The sequence below is a fragment of the Camelus dromedarius genome, chromosome 8 (genome assembly GCF_036321535.1).
Source record: "Camelus dromedarius isolate mCamDro1 chromosome 8, mCamDro1.pat, whole genome shotgun sequence".
In the NCBI taxonomy this organism is placed as follows: domain Eukaryota; kingdom Metazoa; phylum Chordata; class Mammalia; order Artiodactyla; family Camelidae; genus Camelus; species Camelus dromedarius.
Window position 1 is genome coordinate 33,869,885 of NC_087443.1, and position 20,115 is coordinate 33,889,999.

Below are 20,115 nucleotides of genomic sequence, written 5' to 3' on the forward strand. Positions count from 1 at the left end.
GTCAGAAAAGGCAAAAGCAGCCTCAGAGTCCAGATTAGACTGGCTAGCTTGATCACACCACATCGCCCTGCAGCCTTAAGCTTGTACACAAGTGTGAGTGTGAGTGTGTGTGTGTGTGTATGTGCAGCCTAGATACCAGACAGTCAACACATAGCCCCTGAGCCACCTAGCTGGGGCGGGCAAAGGTTTTACAATTGCAGGGTAATTCATTCATTCGGGTAACAAGCCCTTTTGAACATCTACTCTGTGCTAGGGGCTGGAGGCACAGCGGTGAAATACATGAGCCAAGTCCCTGCCCCTGGGGGCTCCTCTTCTCAACTCTGTGTAACATCTGACAGTTTTTCACACCCATTATCTTATCTGATTTCAGTTTGCACAATGTCAGGCCCATAGAAGAGCTGATGAATGAATGAATGTTTGAGTGAATATATGATGGCTGGGGGATGGGTGGGCCAATCACTGGGTCCATGGGAGGTAAACATCCATCTTCCAAATAAAAAGCATCGCTCTGAACAGGGTGTGGCAGGGCCACTGAGAGGGCCTCTGGTGTGTGTCCCCTGTCCTAGTCACCCCTTCACAGGGGTGTCCTTACCTGGTGGGCAGTGACATCCTGGAGACATCTTTGGGGCCTCCCGGCGCCTCCGAGAGTGGAGCTTCCATTTCTGCACAAGGAGACAGAGACGAGGAGTCAGTGGGAGTTGTAAATGCCAAGCCCTGGAAAGCGGCGTGGGGCGGGCGGGGAGAAGGGGCGGCTTAGACGCTGGCAGGAGGACTGATCCTGCATCAAAGCCTGGCCACCGGGTGGCTGGGTAATGAGAAGCAGATGGAGAGGTCCCATCTTGGTAACCTCGGGGTCTGATGTCTTCACAGAGCTCTGAAAGAAATTAACCCCAAGCACAGGACCCTATAAAGCAGTTGTGGCCTTCCTGCGCCCGACACTCATGACACTCAGACACTCACGGCACAACCTGCTTTTCTCAGCTCTCTGCTAATTGTTTCCTGTCTAGGTCTGAGCTCCTGATGGATCTTGGGGTGGGGACAGTGACTTCTGTTCTTCTGTGTCCCTCACAGAGCCAAGCACAGGCAGGCCCTCTGCCCCTCCATCAAACCTCTTTTTCACCAGCTTGCAAATTCTGGAGCCAATCTGGAAGGCCTCAGAGAAGTAGCATGAAGCAGACTGAGTCACCTGCCCTCAAGAAGCTGCCATTTCGGTGGAGATGGACAGACAAGGACACACCTGTAAGCACCAGCACCTGGAAAGGGCAGGGTGCTGAGCGCCTCTGTCCTCACCACCACCCCAGGGGGCGGGTGTGGCACATACACACAGAGGTAACAGCCTGGCCTCTGGAGCCAGACTGCCTGGGCTCCTGTATTGTTCTGGGACCCTGAGCTGATAACAGTTCCAACCTCACTGGGTTACTGAGATGATCAAAGAGGTTGGTGCATAGAAAGAAAGGTGCCTGACACCCAGGAGGCGTCACTAAATGTTAGCTGTTATTACACTCATTTCATACGTGAAGGACCTGGACATGGAGAGGGGACTAACCTGGCCAAGGTCAGCAGGGGAGGAGGCTGGGATTTGGACCCCTCTCTCTGAAGCCAGTGTTGCAGTTAAAAGCTGGTAGCCCCAGAGCTAAATTGGCCCTTAGATGTATTTTATTTGGTTTCCACAGTGATTTTGTTTTTTGTTGAATTTGTTGCCAGTATTTTGAAGAGGCTGATTTCCCATGAAAGTCTGCATTTCTAACTTCTTTTAAAAACCTGGAAGACCTGGCCCCATGGGCCCTGTCCTATGGCTGGCTGTGATCGACTCTGTCCTGGGTACTGTGGTCACCACCCTGACATACTGACCAGTGAGGATGCCAGCTGGCTTCCCATAAGCATTTCCCCAGCAATTGCCTCCTCACTCCTATGTAGCTCTGTCACTCAAGGTGAGCCATGAGAGACATAAACAAAGTCTCATAGGAGGTGTCATAGGATTTGGTGTCACTGCTAGTTTGGCAGTGGAGAGAGAAGGTCAGGAAAGCTTCCTGAGGATTCATATCAAACTAATGTGTCTGCTGAGCTTCCCCACCCTGTCCCCGACCCCGTGTACTGAGCTGGGTACTTTCACACAGGGAATCACATCTGTATTTCATAATCAAACCCTAAGGTAGGTTTAATAGTGATTTCATTTTTTGCTTAAGGAAAGTGAGGCTCAGAGAGGCTAAGTGACTTGCCCAAGGTCACACAGCCAGTCTGTGGTGGATCTAGGATGAGAACTCAGACCTTTTGATGCAAAGTCTACTCCATCTTGCTGGAGAAAAGTGTGTACAAATTTCCCTGGGAGATAGAGCTCAGCGATAGTATGAGTGTATGAGTGTGTGTGTGTGTGTGTGTGTGTGTGTGTGTTTGTGTGTGTGTGTGTGTGTTTGTATGTGTGTGTGTGTTGGGGGAAGGGGCAGATAGTGTGTGTAGGGAGGGCAGAAGTAGGGGCTGGAGGTCAAAACATACAGAAGGAGGATGGGAGGAATGTCTCAAAGGGGAGCCCCTCACTCAGTAAGGGAAGCTGGCACACAAATTCTAAGTGGATGAATATTGAGGTGGACACAGAGGCCACTGGGCAAACAAATGATGTCCCAGGACAAGGTCTGGTGGAAGGCACTGTGATGTCCAGCTCTGAGCCTAGCTCACTGGTACAACTTTCCAGGAAGGCACCGTACATACCTACTTCCACATCCCTTCCCACAGACAACCTATGGGCTCTTCAAGGCGCTTATTTGTGGCTGTGCGTGGCACACGGTAGGCATGTGACACAAGTCTGCTAAATGACAGAGCCAGTCAATGCTGACAAGCCAAAGCCAGCTGAATGTGCAGCATTATGGCTACAGGGTTCAACCACTAGGGTTGTCACTCATTCAATAACAGCAAGATGTGAAGCACGGGTTCTACCCTGGAGCTGGAGAACGCAGCACAAAGTGGACAGGGGTCCTGCCCTCCTGGGCTCCCCTTCCACTGGAAGAGACAGACAACCAGAAACAAATGAATATACAATTCAGGCAATTACAAGTGCTATAGAGAGAAGTAAAGCAGGATAAGGGGACAGAGTGATGGAAGGTGGTATTTTAAACCCAGGGGCCAAGGAAGGTCTCCCTGTGCAGAAGACATATGAGCACAGAGCTGGTGGAAGTAAGGACATGAGTTGTGTAAAGATCTGGAGGAAGTGTGTTCCAGGCAGAAGGAACAGCAGAAGTGAAGGCTCTGGGACAGGACTGTGCATGGAATGTTTGAGGAAGAGGGAAGGGGGCAGTGCAGTGGGAGTGACTCAGGTGAGGAAGGAGGGATAGGAACGGGGCAGGAGGGCAGGTCTTCAGGGCACTGGCAGAGACTTTGAATTTAGCAGGACACAGATTCCTGACATTTCCATGGCTTACCGACAGCCCTAAAACTCCAGAGCTGGTACAGATGTGGGGTGAGCCACTTGAGTCTCCTGCTCAGGATCAGGCCACTTATCCTTAGCTGCCGGGTGTGTTGGCTGCTGATGGTCTAGCCCCTCTCCAGGGACCACTCTCAGCTGAAAAAATTGCCTTGACTGGGGTCACGCCCATTCCTCAGGCAACCCATATCCAATTACTTATGGATACCGTCCTGGTCCCTGTGCCTCGATTTAGGACGGCTCTGATGGCCATCCCAGTGGCAGAGCCCCGGGGGACCAGCTGAGGCCTCTGTCATGACTGCATCACAGCTCAACCCTCTGCCCACCCCTGTTTCCCTCACCCTCTCTAACGTTGATCCCAGTAAGCCTCTTGCCCACACACCTCCATTTCAGAGCCTGTTTCTCTGGGAACCTGACCTAAGGCAGAACTGGCAGTGACTTTCACATTTCCTGAGACTTCACCTGACCCTCACCTTCACCCTTGGCAATAGTCAGGCCACAAATCAGCCCCACTGTATAATCAAGGAGACTGAGACAGAGAGGGAAAGGGAATTGCCTTGACAGGTAAGGCGCGGAGGGCTACAATTCCAAGTCCTTCACCTCAAGTTCAATACTTCTGTTCAATCCCTCCAATGTATATGGAGCCCTACTGGTTGTGAGACCATGCAAAATGGAGGACAAGACACAGTCCCCATCTGCAAAGGGGCTTGAGCCTCATGTGGGAGAAGCACGGAGAAGTGTCCGGGTGACTGCAGACTTTGAGAGCTGAGTGGGTGATGGGAGCCCATGTGCCCAGGGAAGGGTCCAGCCCGAAGAAGCCAACCAAGGGTTTGAAGCAGAGGAGGCACGTGGTCAAATGTGGCCGGCATAAGGGCCCTCCAGCAGCATGTTGACAATAGACCAGGACAGTGAGAAGGTTGGTGGCTGACATTCCTCTCTGGAGACTGTTGCCGTCATCCATCCAACAGAGAGACGCTGGTGGCCTGGGCTGCCGCACGGCAGCAAAACAGGGAGCAGTGGACAAGGGGAAGGGATACACAGGAGGAAGAAGGGATGGGCACGGACGGATTTGGTGTGGGGGTAGGGCTGGGCTCTGCCCAGGGCAGTTGAGATGCCCCCATCGAGGGAGGTGGAAGGTGACAAGTTTGGTTGGGGACAAGCTGAGTTAGTGGAAGGGTCCAGGTGGGCATGTGGCTCTGGGGCTCAGGGGAGAGGCCTGGATGAGGAAGGCGGACCTGGGAATCAGAAGCCTTCAACAGGAGGGGCAGGAGACATCTGAGAGGGCCAAGCTACCAGGGACACAGAGGTGGGAAACTGGCTAACTTCAGGGTGTGGTTTCCTGGCCCACTCAATGGTTATTTTTGAAAAGCATTAAATCCCAACATCACCACAGACCTTCCAGAGTCCGGGCTTCAACCCCACCCACTGACCCTCGCCCGCAGCTCACTCCTTCTCATTCTCAATCCCAGGGATCCTTCCAGCCGCGGACCTTCAGTCCATTTTACTGTCTCTGGCACACCATGTTTCACCTCCCTCCTTGTCCAGCTTAAATTCTGTGCCCAGTCATTATAATCACTCCCCTGGCTCCACCCTCGGCTGCCTTGATGCCTTTTATCTTCAGCGCATTCTCTTGGCCAAGCCACAAACCTGGTGGATGCAATGTTTCCACTGCCCCAACACCACCAACAAAGCAGCGAAGGAAGCTGGGGAAAGTGCACAGCCTTGCTGAGTGGCCTCACTTAATTCATGAGCATCATCTCAGATGAAGCCCAGCAAGCATGTTCCGTTTCCCCAGTCCCTCCATCTCACTGTCCTAGTAGTTCTCACACCTCTCTCCCAACTTCAACCACACTGTCACCTGATGACCTTGAGAAAACAGAAGCAGCATAAGAGGTCTTCCAGGGGCTCCCACCCTCCAGGCACACCCGCCCGCACCCTCTCCCTCCTCTAGTCTCGCACAGCATGCCAGGTCTTCCTCTGCCCACCTGCTCCAGGACATCACTCAGGCAAGTCCCCTCTCCCGCCTGTATCATCCATTTCCTCCTCCAGACCAGATCACTTACACTGGGATTGGCAAACGTTTTTTGTAAAGGCCCAGCTAGTAAATATTTCAGGCTGTGTGAGCCATACGATCTCTGTCATAACCACTCATCTCTACTGTCGTAGGTGAAAAGCAGCCTCAGACAACGCGAAAGCAAAACCAGCATGGCTGTGTTCCCATAAAAATGTACTTAGAAAGTAACAGTCTTCCAGCGGGGTTCAGCTGTCTGCCCACTCTGATGCAAACATGCTGTTGTTCCTCCCATCATAAAAAAGAGAAGCAAAATCCTCCCTGGACCCCATTTAGCTCTCTTCCTGGAAAAACTCCCAGATGGAGGGTGTCTCCCCTGCTCTCCCCTGGACCACTCCCATCAGGCTCTTACACTCCCTCCACCCAAGCAGCTCTGGCTCTCCACACTGGCAGTGGAACGTTGAAGGGCTGCAGGGCCCAGTTCTGCTTCTTTTCTCTGTGCTGGTTCCTTGGGGTTCTCACGCCTTAGGTCTTCAACACCATCTATAAGGTATCCCCCATTTTTGAAAATTTGCTTTACCCACTTCACTTTTACAAAAGACCTACACCAGAACCTGTTTTTGCTAGCCAAAAGAAATCTGGAGAGGATTTTTCATTTTACTAATAAAAGAGGAAAATCAACAAATAGTGTTCAGCTTTTGTTTTGCAGTGAGAGACAGCACATACCCTGAGCAGAGAGTGGCACTGCCAAGCTCCTGCCCTGGGAATCACACTCAGTATCTCAACATGAAGCCCCAGAGCTTTGAACTGTGTCTGTGAGCATCTGTACTTTATCTCCATTTATTTAGTGCTTCAGGTAGCAAGAAGGTAATTGCTTCTTCGCTTCACGCTATTTTGCTTTACGAAAGCTTTAATAGGATCCCTCTACTTTTGGATAGCAGGGGAAACCTATATGTTACAATGCCCCTCTCTTTGCACCTCCAACCTGGACCCCCGCCCCAAACTCCGGACATACATATATCCAGATGCCTATTTGACATCTCCACTGATAGACATTCCAAAACTGAGCTTCTTGTATTCTGCCTCCACTCTCCCAGGCGTAGCCCACCCACTGTCTTTCTCATCACAGGTAATGGCCACTCCATCTTGCCAGTTGCTCAGAACTTTGAGATCATCAGTGATGGCTCTTTCTCTCTTACTCCTCACCTACTCAGTCAGCAACTCCTGTTCTCTACCTCCCAGATGCATCCAGGATCTGACCCCTTCTCACTGCCTCCACCACTGCCACCTGGTCCAAGCCTCATTGTCTCTGGTCCAATTACTGCAATAACCTTCTGATGGATTCCCCTGCCTCTGCCCTTGCCCCAGACCATTCTCAAAACAGCAGCCAGGGTGACAACACAGGCCTCCTTACTGCTCCTGCACAAGCCAGGCTTCCTCCTACCTCAGGGCCTTTGCACTCACTGGCCTCTGTGCCTGGGATATTCTTTGCCTAGCTACTACCTGGCTCACTCTCAGTGAGGCCCTCCTTGTCCCCCGGGCCCTTCTGCAATATACTTGCTATCCCTCCTCCTTGTTTTATTTTCTCCTTCACATTTTTTGCTGTTCTTGCCTTATTTATCTGGCTTATTTTCTCCCCCCACCACTAGAAAGCAAGTTCGACAAAGACCTAGATATTTTGATCTGTTTCGTTCACTGCTACATCCTCAGTGCCTAGAGCGTGACTGGCACATGTAGGTACTCAATAAATATTGGTTGCTTAGGAAATTTCACATAGGCCTAGATTTCTGGTCTCTCTTGGAAACAGGAGGATCCGGCAACCCTGAGCTGCAGTAATGATTGGGTGGTGCTCCATGATGCCTGCGCCTTTTAGGTGGGCATGTGCTGTCCTGTTCACCACAGTTTCCTCCCCCTGGCTAGTCTCACTCGCTTAGGCCACTGCCCTCTTAGGGATCTGACTTTGAGACCCCTGGTTTGATATGCCCAGGCTGGGGCTCAGGCAGGTGTAAACCTTTCTCAGGTCCTGGGGTGGACCCCAGCCATCCTGGCCAGAGAAGTCTTCCTGCTTCACCCCTCCTGGCAGCCAGGGCCTCATGGAATGCCCCGCATGGCCAGAGCTGAAACATCACCCTCTGGATCATTGCAGCTATTAAAATGCCTGTATCAGTATCAAAGGGAAAATGCCAAGCTGCCACTAACTCCCCACCAGAGAATGTGGCTCAGGTCTGGCCTGGGGCTCAGGGGCCACTCCCTCCCTGTGCTCAGCCCCACTCAGGGCTCTTAAAGGGCTCAGGCCCAACCTGGGCTTCTGTTATATGTGGGTGGGTCCAAGTTGTGGTGTGAGGGAGCCCAGAGCAGAGGCCAGGTGAGTGCTGTACTCCACAGCCACGACCTTGAGCCTGGCATCTCCACTCTGGGAAAATCTGCAAAATGGAGATATTACCCACCTGCTAACTTATTACGTGCTGTCTTAGAAAGTGCTTCAGAAACCATGAAGCACTCACCAGGTGGAATTATTAAACAAGAGTTAATAATAATTGCTACACATATTAAGCAGTATATACGAGGCACTGTGCCAAGTGCTGCAGCATTTAATAATTAATTTTTGATATCAGCGTATGTCTCCTATTAGAACCCACCCGCCTTGGAGGCTGTGGTGGGACTGTATTTGGGCTCAAGCCCCAATAAAGCATCTACTACACGCAGAGCTTGGCAGTGTTGACATGGGCTTGAGCTACCTTTGGGAGTGCCAGGACCTTGGGGTCTAGTCCCAGCATTCTCACTGTTTATTAAGAATGTAACCCCTTTGGGCCTTGATTTCATCATCCGTGAAGTGGGAATAATATCAGTTATCTGCTGGACCATACAGGACAGCTGGAGGGATAAAATGAGATGAGATCAGAAAACAAAAAGAGGTGTCCAGATGTGAAGAAGGGTGAGCACCTGCTATACCAGCTTGTTTTTCTTAGCGGCCAGATGAAGGCCACTTTTCTCTTGAGCTGGTGCCAGGCCTGCCTCCTCCCACATGCCACAGTGAGGCTGGCCTGGCCTCATGCACTGCTGCCCACGTGTGCTCCTGCCCCTCCCCCTCCTGGGAAACTCAGCTCCCCTCTTCCCACACGGGGGAGGGTGAGTGAGGGTCCCAACTGCAGCCCTGCCTTTTGACCTCAAGAACCAGAAGTTGAAAGGAGTTGCCCACTGAAATGACCACACTGGGCAAAGCCCTGGCCCCTGTGCCAGCGTCTAATTACAATGCTTGACACAGAGTGGGGGCTCAATCATCTGTGGAGCCCTCTCGTTACCCTGGGCCATTGCTGCTACTGGGCTGTTGTCCTGTTGAAGACTGGCCCTTTGAGGGCAGGGTCTGGTCTGGTGTCTCTGAGCCACACTTGAACCAAATTACTTACTTTTAGATCTGTTCCCCTAGAACCTGTCCTTGTGGTACCAGGTGGGCTTTGGCCTAGGCTTGAGCAGAATTTGGATAGATGGAGATGGGGGTGGGGAAGGGCATTCCAGGGAGGAGCAAAGGCACAGAGGCAGGACCTGGGCTGCACCCTGCTGGCTCTGTGGGCTGGATCCCAGGGACCACAGGAGAGGGATGGCCCCACAGACAGGGTTTGTTAAGGGGAAAGGCCCAGATGCGGCTGCGTGCCCCGGAGCGCAGGCAGCTCAGCAGGGTGAAATCAAAGCGGAGGAAATGGAGACACTCAACCCACACCCACCAAAACTAGACTAGCCCTGTCTGCTCTGGGAGCTTGTGTGCTGGAGGACAGGAGGGGGTGCCATGGGGGGGAAGCCTAAGGAATTGTCTTCTCTCTCCCTCCCCCACTCCCTCTGTGCAATGGACTTGGCGCCTGATCACAGACTCCCTGGGTCATGAAACAGGGGCTGGAGGATCGTCCAGATGCCATGAGCTGCCACCGCCTCCCTGTTTCACCAGAACCACAGAGAGAGATTGCTCCAGGCTCTGCAGATCAGAAAAACTGGGGAAGGAGGTACAGGCCCCTGTGAACTTTCCAGCCTTCATTTGTGGAAGTTCTTCCAGCTAAACTAAGGCTCTGCTGCTGCCTCAAGGGGAGACAGGAGCTGGGCCCTGAAACTACGTGGATGTGGAGCCAGGTCAGCATGCGGCCGATGGACCTCCAGTTTCAAGGGGTCTGAGGTCATCTCTGGACCTAGTGCCAGATGAAGCAGGGGTCCCCCACAATGGAGTGGGGGAGGGGCTGGGGCTAAGAATGTTGGGATGGAAATCAGAGCCTCTCTCACCTTTCTTCCCTTCCAAAAATGAGTATCGAGCATCTATGTTGCAGAACCATGCAAAGTGCTGGGGACATGTGTGAGTGGGGCAGACAGGGAGGCTGTCCTCATGGAGCTTACTCTCTAGCAAGGGGCATGTGAGAGTCTACAAACCACACACACCAACGTGAAGCAAGTCATCAGAGCACTGGCTGGGAGGGGCGAGGTGCTGAGAGCCAGTCCCGGGGCTTGGACTAGGCCTGTTCATCATGGGGAAGTGACAGCCAGGCTGACATCTGAGGATGAGCAGTAACTGACCAGAGAGGGGCTCAGGTACAGGGGGAAATGGCTAAGACCTGACATAATAATGTGCTTCTTGTGAACCAGGCAGGAATCTTACATATATTAATTCATTCAGCACTTTTGCAACCCATTTCTGAACAAGGAAAATGAGACAGAGGGAAGTGTATTAACTTGCACACAGCCAAGAAGGGCAGTGGCAGGATTTGAACCTGGCTCTGAGCCTTGTCCCACTACCATACGCCTATGTCGGGGTGGGGGTGGCTCTTTCCAGAAGATTGCAATACCTATTACTGGGGTTCCAGGCACTGCTCAAAGCACTTGTTTTAACTTTCTTTAATCCTAGAAACAACATTCAAAAGAAGGAGATGCTCTTTTTATCATCAATCCCATTTTAAAGAGATACAACCCAAAGCACAGAGAGCTTAAACAATTTGCCCAATGTCACACAGCCAGTAATTAGAAGAGCTGGACTTAAACCTAGCAGTCTGGCCTCTAGAATCTGTGCTCTGAGCCAAGACCCTGTACAGCCAGATGGCTGGACTCCAAAAGTGAAGGAAGAAGAACCATGAAGCTAGAGAGGGTGGCAAGGGCCATAGCCTACAGACCTCATGGACCAGAATAAGAAGCAATAGAAAGTCACTGAAGGGTTGCAATCAGGGACATGTGGTGATTGCATTTAGAGATTGTATTTAGATGTGTAAATAGATCGTATTCTTTTGAAAGATTACCCCGGCTGCCATGTGGGTGAAGGGGACAGGGCAGAATGAACTTAAGCAGATGACTTAGGAGGTTCCTGCCGTGGCCTAGGAGTGCTGAGGGTAGCTTGGGTGGGGAAGAGCAGGCTGTGATACAGTGAAGAAGACAAGTCTGTGGGAGGCTGAGAAGGTGCAGTTAGTAGGACCTGGAGTCAGTACAGCTGGATGCCAGTGCGTTCACAGATGGAGGGGTGCCAGGCAGGCCGGACTTCCAGCTCAGCTTGGAGACATTGAATTTGAGGTGCTTCCAAGACAGGCTGGAGGGGTGGAATGGTATGTGTAGAGATGGGTCTGGAGCTCTTTCGAGATGAAGAACACACATGACATTACAGCCAGAGCTGTCCAATCATGGAGCAGTCAGCTGCATAAGGTAGCGAGCTCCCTCTTACTGAGGATGCGTAAGCTCCCTCTTACTGAGGATGTTACGGGGGATGCCTGGTATAGCACATAACTCCCCTGCCTCCAGCAGTCTGACTCTATGGAGTGAAGTGAGGCTAAAGGTGGCAAGACCACCCTCTGACCTCCCATGGCACTGAGCTTCCCCCTAGCCCCAGAAAACCTCAGCGCCAGCTCACAGGAAAGGCACTGAGGCTGTTCCTGGAAGAGCCCCAGCTAATGCCCCTCTTACAAGATCCCTTTCTGCATCCCTGTCCCCAGAGGTCACCCTTCCTGTCCTGCCCTACAGGCCACCTTGTCAGAGCATGACCCAATGCAGAAAACCTCAAAGTAATGGCTTAAGAGGCACCTTCACCGGACATCTGCAATATAACAGGCGACTTCAGGTGTAAATTCTCTTGGATGGCAGAGTCCCAGGCCTAGGGACAGCCTTTTGGGGGAAGATATGTCCTCTGGGGGCAGCAAGCCCTCCCCTGTCCCCCTGAAGAACAGGCAGGAATGAGCCACCTGGTGGGGGGGACAGGGCAAGATGCCCATGGCAGGCATGTCTGAGCCAAGGAAAGACCACGACTGCACTGTGGGCATCACAGAGGCCAGGGAGGCTGTAGACGGGTGAGAGGAGAGGGGAGGGGGCCGAAGAGGCCCAGCCCGTGTGGACTCTCTAGCCATGCAGGGTTTCGGGAAAACCCACAATAGCCTCCAGGAGGGGATACAGGGGCCCAGTGTCCCCCAGAAAGGCTGCGCCCAGCCTCTCAGGCAGGCAGTTCTGCCCTTGGCTTGTCTCACCCTTTGAAGGCGCAGAGGAGCCCCACTGCCATCCCCACCCTTTCAGCCACAGAGAGTTTTTTGCCAGGAGGACCCCACCCAGGGCAGGAGGCAAGCGGATGGGAGGGTGGAGTGTCCGAGCGCAGCTGCTGCTGGGGCCGACCGGCCCACCGCTGATGACACCCAGCAGAGTGGGGACCCCCACCTGCCTCAGCCTAAGGCCTCAGTTTCCCTGGAGGAGCCTGCTGACTGCCTTTCATACTGAGGACTCCATAAACCTGCTTCTGGGAGGGGCAGAAACCAACCCAAAGAGGTGGGAGAAGGATTCTTAAAGCTTCTCCTGAAACTCCTTTCTTCTGGATAGCAAACCCTCAGTTGATTTTATTTTTTGAAAAAACAAGACGAAAACCAAAATGAAAAACAACCCCTCCCCCAAAAGAATATAAATCCCACTGCTTACCCTTCTTTAAACCTTCCATACTTTCAAACCGTGCAGTGCATGGGAGGACTTTCATTGACATCTCACGTGACCCTCATTACTGCCACCATCAGCCCCTCAAGCACTGCTCTGGACTCAGGTGAGAGGTTTGGAGTAAACGGCGTAGGACGCTCTGGGCTCAGGGGCACAGACCCACTCTATCTCGCTCTGTCTCTGTCTGTCTCTCTGTCTCTGTCTCAGGGACTGTCAGCTGTGGAGCTTGTTAAACAACCCACTGCTAGACCCTATCCACAGGGATTCACATCAGGGTGTTAGGAAGGAGGTCAGTCAGCCTTGGTGTGTTTTAAAGTTCCCGGGTGACCCTAGGCAGCCAGCCCATCACCAGCCCAGGGGCAGGCCTCTGAGGGTGTGCAGATATGCTGAGAAGAGGGGAGGGTCACTTTAAAAAGTTTAGTTACTACAGAACTTTTATCCCTATTGTGCTCCAAAAGGGGGCATTCAGGCAGCTGCAGAGGCAGACGGACAAACACATATTATACTGTAAGGCAGCACGACATAAGAGAGGAAAAGAAAAGCAACATAAAATAGAGCTGAGACCTGGGCTTATGCAAAACCTTCTGCCCGAAGGCCTCCGCTCTGCCATGGGGTGAACCCCAAATCTGTGGCAAAGCTTCTGAGAAGACAGTTCAGTGTCCAAGACACAAGAACCTACCCATCCCTCTGGAAGCCCCAGCACTCTGGAAGCCAAGGCTGGACAGGGACTTTCCTAAAGGTCCACATCACCAAGGCCTGATGTGACAAACAGCATCCTCAGCACCATTCTTATAGCAAAGATGGTAATGCGAGCTCGATGCCAAGGCAGTTTGGTAGACGCCACCTCTGTGGGAGCCAAATCAAACTGAACCGAACAGGTCCCCAGACCCAGAATATGTGACTGGCCTCAGTTGACTCAGTGCAATATGGCTCTTTATACAGATGGTCTATCCATGTGGCTCAGAATGCCAGCTCTGGGGCCAGGTGGCTGCGGTTCAAGGCCTGGCTGTGCTACGTAACAGCTGTGTGACCTTGAGAAAGTTATGTAACTTCTCTGGGCCTCTGTGTTCTCTTCTGTAAGATGGGAATAGTAAAAACATAACCACTTCATAGGATGATTGTCACAATTAAATGTATTAATAGAAGTAAAATGCTCAATAAATTAGCCATTAATAAAAGTTGTGGACGTGGTACAGCTCTACCTTATCTCGTCCGATGAGGTTCAGACCTGTTTTCTCATCAGTAGAGTGAGAGGACTGGACTTGAGGGCTCTGAGGATCTTCCCTCTATCAACTCCCCCTAAGACTAGTCATTTCCTCAGGGCATGAAAAGAAGGGTAGTTGTAGGACTGACTCAGTGGAGTGCTGGCCACATCGGAGGGCACCTGGATCTAAGGTCTGTCCATTAACTGGGGTCCAGGCAGCTGTGATGTACATAGGACACTCTACACAGGCCCACACTCCTGCCACACACATATGTTCCTTTTAAGAGCCTGCTCCTGTCCTCATCCCAGCATTTCAATCCTAGAGGACCCCATCCAGAGCCCCAGCCTCTCAGCCACTGCTTTGATCTTTCCTCCAAATGTTCCTGGAAAGGTTCCAATAAGGGGCTTCTGTATACACCCCATGCATGTGAAACAGTCCTACTACAATAATTATTATTATTTTTAGGGATGAGGAAGTCTGCCTGAGATTCTCCAACAATTTAGCTTGGAAGTTTCAACCACTTCCTATCCCAGGGGACTCCTGGGAGTGGAAAACGCCCTCAACACTCAAAGGATTGGATCACAGATAGTGGAATGGAGGTACACTGACATCAGTCTTCTCATCTGTAAAATGGGGTAACAAGAGTATCAATCTCTTAGGGAAGTTGTGACAATTGAAAGGGATACTCCGTGTAGCACCGGCTGCTGTACGTACCCCATAAACATGAGCCACTCCTGGTAGAGTTGCTGTTACTCTCATTGCTGGGGATGTGCTATCCCCTAACACTCACCCTGAAGGTGGCTGCTGACACCCCTTGCTCTCCCTTGGCCTCCAGAATGGATTTGGTGAGTTTAAATTCCACTCTCTTCTCTGTCACCACATACCATCTGCCCAGCCCTAGGTGACATCTGATTTCCACCATTTGGGACATTCCAGTTTCTTTTTTTATAGCAAGCAAACCAAGTAACAGGCAGCTGGAGTGCTCATTAAGGGTCCCGAACAGGAGAGAGGCGCTGAGAGGGGGAGAGTTGGGGCTGAGGTCTGGAAGCCACACTCCCAGCTCCCCTGAGCTGGCTCCCGCCCCCATGCTCCTCTCCTGGCCCTGACCTGCCCTCCCAGGGGCTTGGCCCCTCACCCCTGGGCCTTCTGCTCACATCTCCCCCTGGCTCACTTCACTCCAGGCTCCTCTCCTTCCCTTCCAGCTCCTTCTTCCTCCTGTCTCTGCCCCCAGCTCACTGCTTTCCCCACTGGGATGGGTGGTGTGCATGTGCCCCTGGACTCCTGCTTCCAGGCCACCATGCAGGCTGTACACCTCATGGGGACTGCCTTGCCCAATGCCCTTCTGCCATCCTTCAGGGAGTGGCCCAGGCTCACCTGTTTCAGGACAGACTGCCTGCCCCAGGGACCCGGGAGCTCTCCAGAAGCACTCTGGTGGCCTGTGGTGGTGGCACCTTTAAGTGCATTGTTCCATTTGCTATCTTCTGAGAGCCCCACAGCAACCCCAAGAGGGAGGCAGGGCCTGGGCTTTACAGAGGAGGAATCTGAGGTAAGGCCACGTGGCTGGCAAAGCCCAGCTGGAATCTTGGCTTGGGCCCCTATGCTCACGGGCCACCTGTGTGTCCCCTGTGGGCAGGAACCCTCTACACGTCCATTTCACAGACCCAGTCTGTTACAAACCATCTCTGCCCCCCTCCGCCATGCCTTTCCTTCTCACCCAGGGGGTTTCCACTGGTCCCAGTTCTCACTTGTCTCCCTCACCCCTTCCTCACCTTTGCCCTTTGCTCTGACCTGGGAGAGCATACCTAGGAAGGGAAAGGGTCAGGGAAAGGCCTCCAGTTGCTCCTAGACACCTATGCTGGCCCGAAGCTGCCTGCTCCCAGTGCAGCGGCATCCCGTAGAACCTTCTGCCGTGATATGTGTGTTCTATGTCTGTGCTGTCCTATCTGTAGGCCACTGGCTAAAGATATCTATTGGGTACTTATTTGAAAGGTGGCTAGTGTGACCGCAGAGCTACATTTTAGACTTTATTTAATTGTAATTGATTTAAATACACCGAGTTATATGTGAGAAGTGGTTACCATACTGGACAGTGCAGCACTTACAGTGTCCCTTTGAGAGCTACTGGACTGCAGGCCCCATCCAGCGGAGGCCTCCTGGGGTCATCTCCATACAGACAAGGCCACCAACCCCCTCCACCCGCAGGACAGCTCTCTCCCTCTGGTCCCAGGGCCTCTGCTACTGACCTCAGGTCCCACCACTGTGGCTGCCATTTCCAGTCATTCCTCTTTGTCCCCACTAGCCCTGGACCTGGTCACAGTCCCCTCGGGCCTCTTGTTTGGCCTCCCTGCTCTGCCCTGCTCTTCCTCTCATTCTAAGGACTCTCTTCCTCAAGACCCTTCCATGGCTCCCCATTGCGCTTTCAAAGATCGAACTGTCTCAACATAGGTTACCTGTCTCTTTCCAGTATTATCTTCCACCCATTCAGTTCCCCAAGGCCAACCCCTTCCTCTGGCTTCCAGCTTCCAACTTCCAGAAGCTGTTCCCTTTGCCCCATATTCATCCCCTTTTGCCTGGAAAATTCCTGTTCACCCTTTAAGTCTTCACTTGAAAATCACTTTCCCAGGAAGCCACGGCCACCAGGTAGCTGCATGATAATCCATTCCCCAGACCTCCTCCACTTGCTTCCATTATTGCAGCGTTTTTCACATGACACAGTCACTGCGCATTTTCTTCTTTGTGTCCTATTTGCCTCTAAGTTCAGGAGGGCAGAAGTGTGTCCCCCACAATGCCTGACCCCAAGCTGGCTCTCAAGTTCATTTGCTGAATGAATGAATGGATGAGAATGGACAACGGAAGGTGGCAGGGCAGAGTGGGGAGAGCACAGGAAGCAAGGTCCAGAAGCTTAGGTTCTAGTCCTGGATCTCACCGTGTGACTCTGGATAACCTACTGTCCCTCTCCGGGCCCTAGTTTCCCCATCTATAACATGGGGCTCTAGAAGTCAGCAGGAGTTTGGAGAGGAGGAATGAGCATGACAGATAACATTGTCAGCCCGAAGTTCCTGAGAGCATGAGAATTGGTCTGGCTGAGTCTTAAGCAGAGGAAGCCAGGATCTGGGAAAGGGCTGGGGTGTGCCCCAGCCAGCAGGAGGGGCCAGGAAGAGGAGAGGATGGAGAGAAGAGCTGAGTAAAGTGACCGGGGTCGGATGTTGTCCCTCAGCAGCCCAGGCCTGGGAGATACCTGGGGCAGTGCTCACTGTCCTGACGCCCTCCCCACCACCCAACCAGTCCCAGGTGCACTCTCAACCAGCCGGCAAAGGCCGCCTGCTGGCACTGCTGAGCCCATAGGCTTCCCCCTGACTCCCAGGGGACTGTGGGTGGCCTGACAGAGCCTTCTGGCTTTCCTGGGGCCCAGTAGGGCATGGGAATGAGCTGAGCGCAGCTGTCAAGGGTGCACCACTGGCATCAGTAAACTTGCCCTGTGACAACCCTCTACGCTCCATCTGGCCCTATGACCTCCCTCTCTGTGATCACCCTGGAGAGCTACTTTGGCAAGTACCAGCCTTTGCCTGGTAGAGACACCTGAAGGGAGCCTGGCTGTGGGGAATTGGTGCATCATGCCAGGATGGCCACAGCACCCACTACAGTTAGAGCTGGGCTCAAATGTTTGCCATCATCACCACCATTCTGTGAGCTCCGAGGGGTTAGGGCATTTGCCCCAGGTTGCACAGCTTCTAAGCAGCAGAGTGGGGATACAAGCCAGGCCTGCTGGGCTCCACCTCCTGCTCTTCACTGTTCCGTACCACCTCCTACTAAGTAGGAGTTCTTTCCCTAGGAAATCTTCCATGGCCAGCATGAGATGGCTGTGGCCTTTACCTGTGGGTCCACCCCCTCATCTAGGCCTTGGATCCCCTGGACTGTCCAGAGTCTCAGAATTCACCAGGCCTCATGGTCTCTCTGCCCAGGCTTTACCCTGGTGGCACTAATGAGACTGTATGTCCCTACTTCCTATGGACAATGGATCTTTTCATGTACTCCCAAGATTGCCGTGGCTAAGAGACACTAGTGGCTTTTAATACATTTGGGCTAAAGGACATCTGGGAAATGGGAGAAAGCTCAACATCCTTCTCCCAGAAAAACACACAGACACAAAATATTGGGGACCGTTCCAGGGAACGAGGGACAAGAAACCCAGCTTAGGAACAAAAAGGTAAGGACTTATTCATGCCCAAGGACAGCAGAACCAGAACTACCAACACCTAAGCCCTAGACGTCTGGGGCAGTGCGTAGGGACCAGGACCCTACCCCTGCAAGGACTGCCCCCCTGTCCACCGCAGTCCCTTGGATGACTCACTCCCTCACTCTCTTCCCAACAGAACATGGCAATAAAAGTCAGGCAACACTGATCCTCAAGGGATGGACAGGGAGGGCCGTGGGGGCCCAGCAAGCCTTGGCCAGGGCCACCGGGCTCAAGTCCCGCCGCGTGGGCGCTGGGCTGCTCTCACACCACCCTGGCGGGGTGCCAGGAGAGAGAAGTGAAGGTTGGCCGCTTTTGCGCGCCTCCGCGCCTCGCCTTCCTCCACCTGCCCTGCGCCCAGGGCGCCCTCCGCGCGGAACGCGGGGGGCGCCTGCTGGAGACGGGAGCCGAGGGAAACCGCGAGGCCGCCTGGGTCCTCATGGTCCCTGGCAGGGCAGCGTCTGTCCCAGCCCCGACTCCTCCCGCAGACAACTGGTGCGAGGCCGCGGCGCACCGCGCGGCGGGGAGAGCAGGAGCCCACGGGCAGTGGCTGGTACAAAGTTTGGAGGTTGCGCGAGGGGGCGCCGCGGGGAGGCATAAAAAGCAGCAACAAAGAGCACAGACCTCATCCAGCAGTTGGTTGACTCGTCCCAAAATAGCCGTCTCCATTTGCTGCTCCCCACGCTCCGCTTCCAGGCGCAGCACCCGGGCCTGCAGCTCGGCGGTCCGAAAGTGGGCGAGCAGGCTAAGCGCCAGCGAGCAAAGGGCCAGCGCCAGCAGCCCGCACGACCCCGGGCTCGGCAGCCGCGCGCAGCGCTCCGCCGGCGCCACCGCCAGCGCCACTGTCCCGGGCGCGCCCAGCTCCCCAGGTCCGCGGGCACCGGCGGCTGTCGCTTTGCGGGCGCGCTCCGCTACCATCCCTTCGCGTCTTGAGAACCAATAAATAAATAAATAGAATAAATAAAGGCGAGAGCCGCTGCTCAAAGGCGTGATCCAAGCTGCGGAGCAGGGGGAAAGGGCTTGTGTCGCTGGAAAATGTCCCTTTCCTTTGCTCCCAGGAATGAGGATGGAAAAAAAAGCAGCTGGAGGGGCAAAGCCGAAAAATCACAACCAGAAATAACCGGGGTACACCCAGGTGAGAAAAACAGTTACTTCGAAGAACGTTCCAGGTTCAGGGAAGTTAGAGGATTCTGGCCGGCGCTCCTTTCCGCCCCGTCTTTCCCTTCAAGTATCTGCAGAGTCCCGGAGTTGGTTCTGCGCTGTCTGTCCTTCTTGGTGTCTCCCGTCTACCGGGCGAGCTAGTTTCAGTCCTGGGGCGACGGGGCGTACATGGAGGGCCCCATGGGTAGAGGTGGGTCGTGGCGGCCGCCGAGGAGCGCTGGGGCCGATTCCGGCGCCTCTGTAACTTGACACACTAGCTGCGGCTGCACGGATCGGATGAGCAATCCGTGCTACTTCCCAAACTAATCTCTCCCGCCCCCCTCCCTTCTCCTCCTCCCCTCTCCTTCTCCACCTCCTGCGGGGCCGATGGCTTGGATTTGTTTATTTATGCAAACTGGCCCGGGATGGGGGGCGTGGTGTTCAGGGCCCACTGCCCCCAATCCTCGGGCCCAGGAGACCCTCTCCCGCGCTCCCTGTCCCCTTTGAAGTGACACTTGGGGTTATTTATAGGCAGGAAGGGGGTGTGGAGTGGAGCTGGAGCTGGGGGCTTCACTTCTCTCCCTTTCTCCGAATTCACATGGAGGGCCCTCTTAGCCTTCCTCATGGGCCCAGTCATCACTCTGCTTTCTGACAAGTTGGCAGAGCCAGCCTTTGGGAACCTCCAAGGAGCCTGGCTGAGTTACTGTCCGGCATCCAGTTGGATCTCCACCTCCTGAGCAGGACCATCTGAGTCCCTTTGGCTGCCATGGCGCACCCCCTGTCATGTCTCATCCCTTCTCTTCCTCCCCAAAGCAGCGCCACTTGGGCTCTGTACCCCCTGAGTCCTGCAGCTGCCCCAGTGCCTTTGGTGGGGCTCATTCCACCAACCACATCTTTACTTGGGGTTGAAAAGTCAGCCCTCCAGGGGGACAGCAGAACTGATGCCCTTTTCTCTGTTTCAGGATCAAGACATAAGGTATAGGCGTACCTGTCATTAAAAACTGAGCAGAAGGTTTATTCCAGGGTATCCGAGAGGCCAGTGAGTCCTGCCGCTTGCCAGTCCTGACCCCTCTCCTTGCTTGCCATCAATCTGACACCCATTCCAGCCCTCCGCTGTCAGACCAGCCTGCCTCAACCATGGCAGCCGCTAAAGGTGAGCAATTCTCTGACACACTCGTACTCC

General features: G+C 53.6%; 1 protein-coding gene across 6 annotated transcripts in view; it reads right to left on the reverse strand.

The window, feature by feature from the left end:
* Positions 1-440: 440 nt before the first annotated feature.
* The window catches only part of FAM241B (family with sequence similarity 241 member B), a 230,744-nt gene continuing 211,069 nt past the window's right edge, over positions 441-20,115 (reverse strand). For 5 of the 6 annotated variants that reach the window (XR_010381934.1, XR_010381932.1, XR_010381931.1 and 2 more), the window contains one exon: positions 441-662. Coding sequence is in view for 1 of the 6 variants with exons in the window: in XM_064488105.1 (XP_064344175.1) it covers positions 567-662; positions 18,417-18,710 (390 nt within the window). In the remaining 5 variants the exon portion in view is untranslated. Of the gene's footprint in view, positions 663-18,416; positions 19,261-20,115 lie in introns of those variants that run through there. The other variant, XM_064488105.1, reaches the window with a different exon arrangement.